The 10978-nt window shown below is 39.1% G+C and overlaps 1 protein-coding gene across 5 annotated transcripts in view; it reads right to left on the bottom strand.

The window, feature by feature from the left end:
* Positions 1–1620: 1620 nt before the first annotated feature.
* The window catches only part of LOC118329061 (calcium-activated potassium channel subunit alpha-1-like), an 89655-nt gene continuing 80297 nt past the window's right edge, over positions 1621–10978 (bottom strand). For all 5 annotated transcript variants that reach the window (XM_035663052.1, XM_035663035.1, XM_035663044.1 and 2 more), the window contains 5 exons: positions 10110–10304; positions 8932–9050; positions 8583–8804; positions 4880–4908; positions 1621–3984 (listed from right to left, as the gene is read on the bottom strand). In XM_035663052.1, coding sequence (XP_035518945.1) covers positions 3833–3984; positions 4880–4908; positions 8583–8804; positions 8932–9050; positions 10110–10304 — 717 coding nt within the window. In that variant the 3' untranslated portion in view covers positions 1621–3832. The remainder of the gene's footprint in view (positions 3985–4879; positions 4909–8582; positions 8805–8931; positions 9051–10109; positions 10305–10978) is intronic.

The following is a 10978-nucleotide window of genomic DNA, read 5'->3' as shown; positions in this document are numbered from 1 at the left end:
TCACCAGCCAAGCCTGTGCAGCTGGACAAGAGTTGTGTTCAGAGGGGACCGTGGATTTGTGTGAATGTGTGTGTGTGTATATATGGACATCCCAGTGAGACTGGTAGCTACATGTAGTAACTGCAGTTTTAGTTATTTCTTGGAGGCAGAAAATGAGCAGAACAGGTGTTAGATGTGACCATGCAAATGAAGGCATCTTTTATCTATAGTTACTCTCTTAATACACTTATTGTAGCATTAACGATTAGCATTCTTTTATTACTTCTGTTTTATGATTGTTGATTAGTGATCTGTTAATTTAGTTTTCTTGCTATTAGTTTACTGCTAATAAAGCTAGCTATTATACTACTGTAGCTAATGTGTTGCTAATCCAACATTTTAACTGTTTATTTACTGTTGGGCGTAGTCTTTTTACTGTTGCTCATGTGTGTGTTTTCTTCTACTGCATCCTATAGTCTTTCTATTGACTTTTTTTTAATGGATAGTGACAGCTATAGAGTGACTGAAGAGGGGGGATGACACGCAGAGAAGGGCCACAGGTCGGAGTCAAACCCATTGCTGCTGCAGGACTCAGCCTTGGTGCATGGGGCATGTTTTTCAACCCTCCTCGAGATTGAAGATGATATTACACTCTCCCTTTCCAAGGAGGACCCCATGCTATATTTACATATGTCCTTCAAACATAGCTAACTAACTAATTAGACCAAGTGGTTCCCAACCTTTTTTGTCCAACGTAACCTCACAGATTCAATATGGTTTTATGACACTAGTTAGATTTTATATCAGGTCCCTCCTTTGTTTTACTTTGGATTGCAGTTTAATATTACTGAACTAGAAAAGCTATTTAATCATTGTGATTCAAATCAGCCAATTAGATTATTTCTGTTTGTACAACTGACACTCAAATCTTTGCCTCTCTTTCAGTTCTCAAACAAATCAGTGCTCGACTCCATATTCGTTTTATGAGCTTCCATGCGATATTGTGATTAATTTTTCAGACAACTGCCATCATAATTTTACGGAGTGCATTTATAATTATCCTAACTACATAAATCGGTTCTAGACTTCCCAACGCTGCATAGAACCTTAATTCAAAATCCATTAAATTGATTCAGATTTCCTTTGATACAGTAATCAGGCTGTTTTTGGGTATGATGGTTACATGTGTTTGTTTACTAAGAAGGTGACAGCGCCGCTGGCAGGAGGATCAGGGAAATCAGTGGCCTCTCTGCGAGGTGTTAGTCTGTAAATATTATTGGCATGCTGACAGTCTCCCACAGTGTCATGGTGTGTAAAATCATTAACAAGAAACATGATGGGCCCTCTCCATCCCCAAGGTGAGAATGTGGAGAGTGTTTTTATCAGCCATTATCCAGAGGGTTCACTGAGGTGTCCAGTGTCACATGATCAGTCTGGCAATCAGAAAGTGCCTTATGTCATCACCACTGGAGAAGGCTTTATATGCAGTCCCTCTTTGATAGATAAATGTGTAAAATATGGCCTAGAGCTGCTGGGTAGTAATGTTGTCTTTGTTGAACCTCATGTCCGAACACTGTCCATTCAGGAGCAGTAACTTCCCAGGAAAGTCTGAGAAAATAAATGACATGACATACAGTGGAACACAATACAGTCAGCTTTTAATTTGTGAAAATACAAAATGAAATCATGTACAATTTATGTACAAGCCTATTTGTACAAGACAATAAACTGTATTTATTATTGGGTATTATGACATAGTCAGAAATATCAACTTAGCACTGTCATTGTATCCACAAGTCAATGTGCTAAAAAAAAATCACAAAATAATACAAACTAGACTGCAATGCTGAATGTCTCTCAACCCCACAGATACTGTTAAACAAGAATATCTGTCAAACAAAAACACACTAGAAAGAAATATTTTACATTAAGCTTTACAGATTTCTTTGAAGAATACATAAAAATGAATTGCTATCAGGCTCTGCTATTGACAATGGGTCATTTAAAAATACTTTTAAGACTTCAAATTATTTACTACATTTCTAGTTATCTCCAGGGAATTACAGCCTCATATTAAGAAATTACTAGTTTTTAAAATAATGGTCTCTGAGCTGGCAAGATGGAAAGCAAAGAGGAAAGTACATTTTCTCAGTCTAGCGGCAAAAGTGAATTTTGCTTCAATCCAGTTCAACTAGAAGCCTCTTTTCGCAGCAGTGGGTCTTCAGGAGTCCTCCGTTGGCTTCAGCACTGCCTGGCACATTACTGGCACTGAGGGACGGATGGTTTGGATGTTCTCTCTGCCAGTAAAAATGTCACAACCTCTCTTTTCAAATCCAACATGAAAGCTAGGCTGGACTGTGATGCATCCTGTGTGGATTAAGGATTTTATGGATTGTTTCTGTTGTTTATTTGTTTACCTTTCTTTCCCCTTCTTTGATTCCAATGTACAGTGAAAAAAGTAGCAATATAGCTGTTTGTATTACTTAAATAAGACAAGATTAATAACCACTCTTAGCTCTGCTGGCCTCATGCACTTACTAACAGGAACAAATGGTCTGTGCTTCATTAGATGTGAGGAAGTGGTTTGTTTTATGAATATATCAGATATTGATCACCAAGATGGTTTAGAGCATATAAATAGCCAAAACCACTTTTTATGATAGAGCTGTTTTTCAAGTATCTATAAAAAAAGCATGAACATGTCTGATTATGGTATTAAGATTGGTCATGGAGTACATAAAAGCGCTTAATGGCCTCCAAGACAATCCTGTGTCAGGCAGTGCTTCCAGCCAAAGGAGGACTCAAAAATGCCCACTTCATGCGATATGTGGCTTTTACATTCAACTCAACTACAGACTTGTCATATGACGCCATGCTATATCATAGTATTTTGCTTTGCAGTCTATGGTGTCTTAAGAAAATGAATAGCTCTGTCACTGTGTTAGAAACTGTGAGAGATTTTTGGTTATATTGTAATGTCGTCAACAAAACAGCTCTATCATATTTGGCTATTGACAAAAAAAGAAGGAAAACAAAAATAATGAAATGAATATTCCTAATGTTTTACCCCTGGAGAAACTTTTCAGATACTTAAAAGCTTTACTTAGTAAGATTTCTGGGGTTTTTGGACATTGCAACCAAACAGCAACATGAAAACATTTATAACAAACAAGTCAAAAAGGCAAAGATAAGACAAATATAAATGGATAGAGATAAGGCTGGAGCCAAATGCCATTTACACATGGACACTGGCCATCTTAACTGTCACAAATGTTGTGAATTAGCTCCAAATGGCAAAGGAATCACTGAGAGTCAGTCACTAACAATGCCATTGTGGTGGGGTCGCAGCTGGATGTAAAATACACATTTTAACATACTGTACAGAATAGCTCTGCAACATTGGGTAAAGTAAATGCAATAGTAGTAGTTGTTCATCAACAGCTAAAAAGGCAACTTTTACAAATGCAAAACTTGTTATCATAATAATACCCTCCTTTAGTAGCAGTAGTGGTAATTTTTACATTGCTGTTCCCCTTCAAGTGACCCTCATTCCCCAAAATGGAACAAAAAAGTCATGGAGTCTGGTCACCACTAAAGATTAGCTGTGCAAACTAATATTTGAGTGGTTGCGACAGTTGACTATGATTGTCTTCATGTATATTTCATCTATGATTCTAAAACTGATTGTACGATAAGCTTGCTGAAGAGGTGAATGAAGGAAGCAGTATGGTTCGTCTCTTCTAATGTCAGTTGATGATTTGTGTTTGCAGATGAGAAGATATACCGAGTCTGACACCTACACGATAAGTCCTCTGGGAGTCCGAGCGTTGAGGTGTCAGTGCGGGTCTGGAGCTCAGCACTCGTCTTCTGCTTCTCTGATGGGTGGAATCAAGCTGTTTGTGGATTTATACTGACTGACTTGGTTGACGGCGAGAGTATTCACAGGCTTGATCTGTATGGTCCTCAGGTGGGTATTCTCTGGCTCATCTGTAAACCATGTCTTTTCTGAGAAAGAGCCAAAATCATACAGAGACAAAGAGGAGGGACATGAGACAGTTAATGCTACATGGACGTCAATTACAATTTCAGTGTCTGTTTGTGTTTCAAGTGCACACAGAACATTGGGAGGACATTGTGTATTTTGAAAGGAACAATCGTTTGAATTGATTTTGTAGAAAGAAATTCTGACATGATAAAAATATGCTCCAAGATGTTTTTGTTTTTTAAATGGCAGCTCACTCAATGTCCCATTGTCCCAGTTTTCACCTCTGTAATGTCACTCATCTCATGTTTTTAATATATACCGTACTGCCATTAAAGCATGCTGTTTTTGTTGGGTGAGCAGCAGACATGCAGGTCACCAGTTAAACAAAGTCTGTTTTCATACTTCACTGTACCAAATTAAGTAAGTTAATACTTTTAACTTCAATACTATACTAAGTTAGGTCAAAGTTTTTTGTTTTTTTAAATCTTTTTGAGGGGCTTCAGGCTTTTGGCTTGATGCAACTTTCCTTTCTTATAGAAGGAAATAGATAGTCTGGCATAATATATCGCTGGTGATTCATCCACTTGGCAGTGTCCATGGTCATGCATTTTCATCAACATGACTTAAGGCGGTGATGCTACAGTACATTAACACATATGCCAGTAGATACATGTTGCCAATAATAAAACATAAAACATCACTTGATACAGAATAAAGTGAAGTAGCATCAAACCATTCAGTTGCAATCACACATTCTACAGTCATGTACTGCATAGGTCATAACCATGCAGTCCTGATGCAGTCATTTGGAAACACTAAACTACTTGGCTTTCATTCAGAGGGCAAAATGTCAGCAAGGACATGACCGAGTTCAATGCATTATTTAACATCATGCATAATCATTCACTTCCATACCTTGGCCCACTCTATTCATCCTTGTTGCACTTTGGAAAAAGAAAGTAGTACACTAAATGTAAGCTAAATGGCAAATACTAATATGACCATTAATAACAGAAACTGCACAGCATGATGATCAAAGGTATAAAAACAGCAGAAGCTCTCATTATATATGGATGTGGAGTACGATGCGACCAACAACTCAACAAAAAATAAAGAAAAACAGGACATGTATCATGTCAGAAAATCTTTTAAGTGCCATTACTATGCATCTAGCCACTGTAGCATGTGTCAAGCAGCCATATTGTATCCATGCCTGTTGCCAAAGCAATTGGAAGGATGATGTTGTCCATGTTCCAGATGTAATTTTCTAAAACTCAATGAGCAGCATGCAGCTAACATACTCAATGTGTTATATAATGTACTTTGATCAGCACAAAACAAGAGTGCTCTGCAACGTAATGTAGAAATAAAATTATTTCTGTATAATGGGCAATGTAAATGAATTTGTGCAGCTGAACAGTTTTTATTATTTAAATGAGCACAGATTACTAACCATAGAAGGGTTGTAGTATTCATTCAGCAGCTGTGAAAATGTAACATGTGCTCATTCATTTTTTTAATGAACAATCAAAGAATATTTGAATGTGAATATTTTCCCATAGCAATAATATTAGTAAGTGGAGAGTGCATACCTGCGCCAATTCTGCAAAATCTTATAAATGTGTTAGTTAAAATGTNNGCACAATAATGCTTATTAACTCATAGCAGCCACAATTCTTGGCAAAAACCTACATCCTGTCAGGGAATACTATGGCTCCTTAAATTGGTCATGTTGCTCTGTTGCCAACGTCGGTCAAAATGCCATGCTACTTTTCTGCCCAGGGTTAGAGGTGCCAGGTGAGTTTGGTGATACTCCAGCTGAGCACTGCACCCCAGTAACTAAAATCTTGCCTCTACAGCATATGACTGCATTCTGCAAAGATAAAGGCTCAAACTGTTCTTTGTGTGTTTGTGTCTGTACAGCAAACATCAGTTTGGAATTTCAAACCTTCTTGGAAACCTGGAGGGGGGTTTGTTGGTAAGATCCGCCTGCCTAATCTAAATCTGTGGGTACTTTGTTCTTGAAAGACATAAACTGTCCATAACAAAACATATTAGTGTGAGTATGGGTTGTAATTTTACACAGTATCAGACACCTTGGACCAACAATCGACTTTGATTTCATATTATCCAGCTGCTGAATATCTTAGATGATCAGGAGAAGAGAGGAGAAGGGCTGTCAACTGTTACATCTAGAAGTGAGAGTTATGAGGGCTGCCAAATAAACCCAAATGCAAACTGATAATGAACTGGGAAGAGGTTCCTATGCACAAAGTCTGACTGGAGAAATGTTTCCTGCATCCAGAGGGAGGTTAGAGGCCATGTCCAAAGCCTCCCTTGCATAAACGGCTCTTTCTATGGCCAGAATGTCATTGGTGCCTGTTGCAGTGGCAACTCCAGAGACCACCGCTGTACACCACTGGTAAAGAAAGTATTCAAGATGAAGGAGGCTTTTTTAGGCTTTGTTGTCTCAGAGGATTGCTGAATCAACAGAAATGCATTAAGAAGCCAGGGAGACAGCACCTTCTATGGTTTCGGCTGCAAAACATGGGTGTGGCTGGAATTTGAGGAGGCCATGAAGAAGGAATTTCATTTGGTCTTCTGGCAAACTATTAGACCCCAGTAACGAACTGTTCTTAGCAGGGGAGGAGAACAGCTTACCTCAACTGGAGCTGTTATTGAGCTGTGAAAGGAAACTTTGAAGAGCTCACAAACCCAAATGAACCACCCTCTGGTGAGCAGGCAACACTGGAAGCCTTGCTCATCTTTTTGGCAAAGATTTTGAATGCACCCTTTCAAAGTCGTGGCAGTCTGGGACGTGCCTATAGACTGGCAGATGGAGATGGAGGCTTTTTTATGCTCCAGTTATTGGGGTATCACACTGCTCAGCTTCCCAAGAATACTTATGCCAAAGTGCTGGCTGGGAGGTCCTGATCAGTTGTTAAACCTTATTCAGGGTGAGCAATGTGGATTCAGTCCTGCTTGTGGGACAAGTTGTTTATTCATGCAGGAATACTGGAGGGGTCATCCAGTAATGCATGGTATATGACTGTTTCCCCGGTGCACTGATTATGTGGTTCTGGGGCTCTTGCTATCGGGCATTCAGTCCTTGTATAATTGGAGTGAGAGCTATATTTCTGGCTGTCAAGCCTGTTGTGCACTGGGCTACGCCAAGGATGTGACATGCCATGGATTTTGGTTTTGGTTTTCATGGAAAGAATGGCATTATTCAGTATTATCCAGAATAACCATGTTGTTAGGTAGTCAAACACTGACTAAAATGGCTTGAAGTAAAGTTTAACAAATACTGAAATGTGACATTACCAGTGTTATTATAATGGAGGTGTAACTTTATTATATAACTGTAACATCTTCTACTCGTAAATACCTTGACATAATTAATATTTCATGGTGGCAAATAACAATAAAGTATAGGATTTGAATGTTAATGGAAATCAAAAGGCATTAAGAGGACAAGGTGTTCAGTATTTCATAGACATTACATAATATGAACTTTTAAGACAAGTATTTTCAAGTGCAGTTCAAGTACAATAAGGTTCTGCTTTAATTTAAACAAAACAAACACAAGTTTCAACAGAGCAAAACTTGGAATGCAAAAAGATGGAGAGACCCAGTGACCTTTATCACAGAGGTGAGAGATATTAACACAAGAAAGCACAGAATAAGTAAAACTAAAGGTCTTGAAATGTTTGCCTATTCCTACTCTGAGGGGACATATTCTGTTGCATTGTATATTGTGTTGCCAATATCATATATCAAAAAAATACTTTCTTTACTTTCTTTTAGGGCTTGCCCTTCACATTTTAACCAAGATGGCTTCATTGCAAACTGGAAGAGTTTTAATCATGAGTCACCTGTGTGAGCACTAAAGTGAAATCAACAGTGACAGTTGAGGAAATAATGAAAAAACTGAACAAACTAAATGTCTTAAATTATTCTACAATAAATAAATAAGACTTGGATCAAAACAAAATCAATGGTGAATGGACACTATCAGAATGTATCATAGTTGTAGAAACAAAGCCCTCTTCTGCATGCGTATGTTGCAAAGTTTACTATATACAAAATAATATCTGTCGATTATGATATCTAGCTTTTAACTACAAAGGGATGGGTTTCTAAAATAAATTAAAAAATATTTGTGAATAGTGAAATTCAACAGAGAATATGTTACATTGTAACAAAATGTAATTTGAAATTAATTAAATACTCACAACCCTGGTAAAAGTTTACGGTAATTCTTGGCAAAAAAAACAACAAAAGTACAAGTATGGAATAATTCAGAACCACTGTAACAACCAATGGATGGGGAAAATGGGGTGGCCATCAGGAAAGGCAGAAGCCCTTTGTGTTTGCCTACTTTGCCCTATGCCCTATGCCAAGGGCCAGACGGCACTGTTCTGTACTGCATATACCGTTGTTGAGCGCAAACTAAAACATACAAGTAACATACATACACATTCAGACAAACATACACACATCGACACCCAGACATCTCACAGTCTGTCTGGACCCTGCAAAAGGACACAGGACAGCAACTGTCGGCAGGCACTGATCACGGACAAAGACAGTCAGAGAGCTTTAGAGGGGCACATACTTTTGTTTGTCTCGTGAGTCCCTGCTTTTGGTGCGGTTGGTGCGGTTGGTGGTTGGGATAGAGTGGACGGAGGAGCTCTTTTTGCTGGAGGAATGGGACGAATGTGAAGAGTGGGAGAGGCTGGTTCGAGACTGGCCAGCGTTGTGGTCAAACTGCATCAGGCAGAATATCAGGTCTGAGGGCACCAGCTCAAACGCATATGGCGGATTTGTTATGACATACCTAGAGGAGAGAGGGAACAGATGGAAGGCTAGTTCAAAATTTAGTGTAGGTAGAAGTGACTTCTTTCGGCCCTTTTTATGGCTGTTTTGAGCATCTAAATGCAAGGACACATTAGGTATGTACTCACCGTTTGGTACATTGGCTTTGAGCGTTAAGATGTGCGTCTCGTAACCGATAGATGCCGAAACACAGCATGTTGTATGTTTTCAGGGCTTTACAAAACAGGTCACCATAACAACCACCATCCTGCAAGACAATGGCAAAAACAAAAAAACTGTAGCACACAATCTTTATTTGAACAAAAACAACACTATAAATAAATATGAAAAATATTATATAAAAAGACGTCATCTTTCGAAATAGTTATTTACATGGACTAAATGCATTGAAATCCAGGCATCAAAATGAGTCCTGAACTGATTGTTGAATCCTGTGATTGCAAATACATCAGGAATCGCTGCTATTCATTAATGGGGGCAAAGCTAATCCGGCAGAAGCTCTGACACATGAATTCCCACCGCTGACTGATAGAAAGCTGCCTTGACACAACTGATCTTAGAGGGAATAATGGAGGAAGCTATCATAGCGTATTAGCTGTGTTGCACCATCCAAACTGATCCACAATGAATCCCAATAAGGGATGGGCGGATCAACCCTGATTGATACCTCGATACTAACAAGCTACTCATTTGGTATCAAGTCCTTTAAAAAATTATCAATAATAAAATTATATTATATATATTTTTTTGTATAAAGGTTTCAGCATCATATGTTCAATTTAATTAATTTCTTTATTCAGAGTAAATAACACAGTACAAAGAAAACAGGAAGAAGCTACCGTGACTGACTAGCGCTAGCATATTTCCAGCTTATAGCCAACTAGCTTTATGACACCAACCCTTTAGTAATGTCTATTTTGTGAAGATGCGCTGAGAAACTAATGGGAATATATTCCTCACTGATATGTATATGGATATATTTATTTATTTTTTATGTTGTATTATATTACACGCTTCTTTTACCTGCAACTGACACTTTTTGCAGTCCATTCCCTACATGGCTGACATGACTCATATGAGATGTATGGGGATTTTTTTCCAGTTGACTTATTTAAGGATGACTGGATTAAATTAAAACTCATTATCACAGAACTCGTCTAATTTTGGACATACAATCCCTGTTACTTATCTCAACTCTGAATCACAGCCGTCCCTGTTAGTCTCAATCCTTTCACTGAAGTCAGCTTCCACAACACTTGCAGACAAAGATGGGTTTAGCCCTTGAGTGACAAGATCAGTCACTTACCCCGAGGTCGGCAAAGGGCCCGTCGTACAAGGCCAGCTGTGCCACGCGACACCTGTCCCTGTTTGCCAGGGTCTGTGGCGTGCTGTAGCCGCCCCGTAACGCATTCTCCTCTGCCAGCAGCCCCTCGAGCTCCGGCGTCGCCCCGCCTGTTACCAGCGTCCGGATCAAGGTGAGGATATTATCATTGAAGTATGTCTGAAGGAATGAAGGTTGATAGGGGAGAAATCCGTAAGCAAACGCCACCAAAGTCACAACTGAACCTTCTCAAAGTGCTAGCTAGGCCGAATGGTGCTATCTGTCCCAGCTCTGTTGCGTCACAATGTGTGAAAAGACAGGAGAACCCAATTACTGCAGGTTACTCTTACTCCCATCAGAGAGAGAAATGAGAGTCCATGTACACATTGATGCTGTGCAGCTAAATAGCAGATTTACAAAATGAACGATATGCCATAAGATCCACTTTCCCCAGTGAATCTGTTATCTTGTTAATTCTAACCAGTTTCTGCTTTGTTGATTCTAAAACGGGCAAATATCTGCCCTTCTCTTTGCACCACAGTCTCTTGTCTCCCTCTGCTTGTACAGCACAGTGACATCTCCCTTGGCTGCTGACAGCACTATCGACTAAAATGATGGATGAGGGCTGTCCATTAGGTAGCATTACCTTTCTCCAGACTGGAGCGCACTTGAAGGCAGCTTTGTTCTAACCTCACTCAAACTGAAAGGCAGACAAGTGAAGCCATCATACCCAGTACAAGTTCCAGTCTTGTCATCTATTGTTTTAACGTGACACAGAGTGCTTACATTTTTGGAGGGTGTAGAGGTATTCTGCTATCTGTCCTCATATAAAAACACGAGATCTCTTTGCATAT

The sequence above is a fragment of the Morone saxatilis genome, unplaced genomic scaffold (genome assembly GCF_004916995.1).
Source record: "Morone saxatilis isolate NCDOM2014 unplaced genomic scaffold, NCSU_SB_2.0 Contig1, whole genome shotgun sequence".
NCBI lineage: Eukaryota > Metazoa > Chordata > Actinopteri > Moronidae > Morone > Morone saxatilis.
Note: the sequence above shows the minus strand (reverse complement) of the source record. Positions and strands in the feature narration are given on the sequence as shown.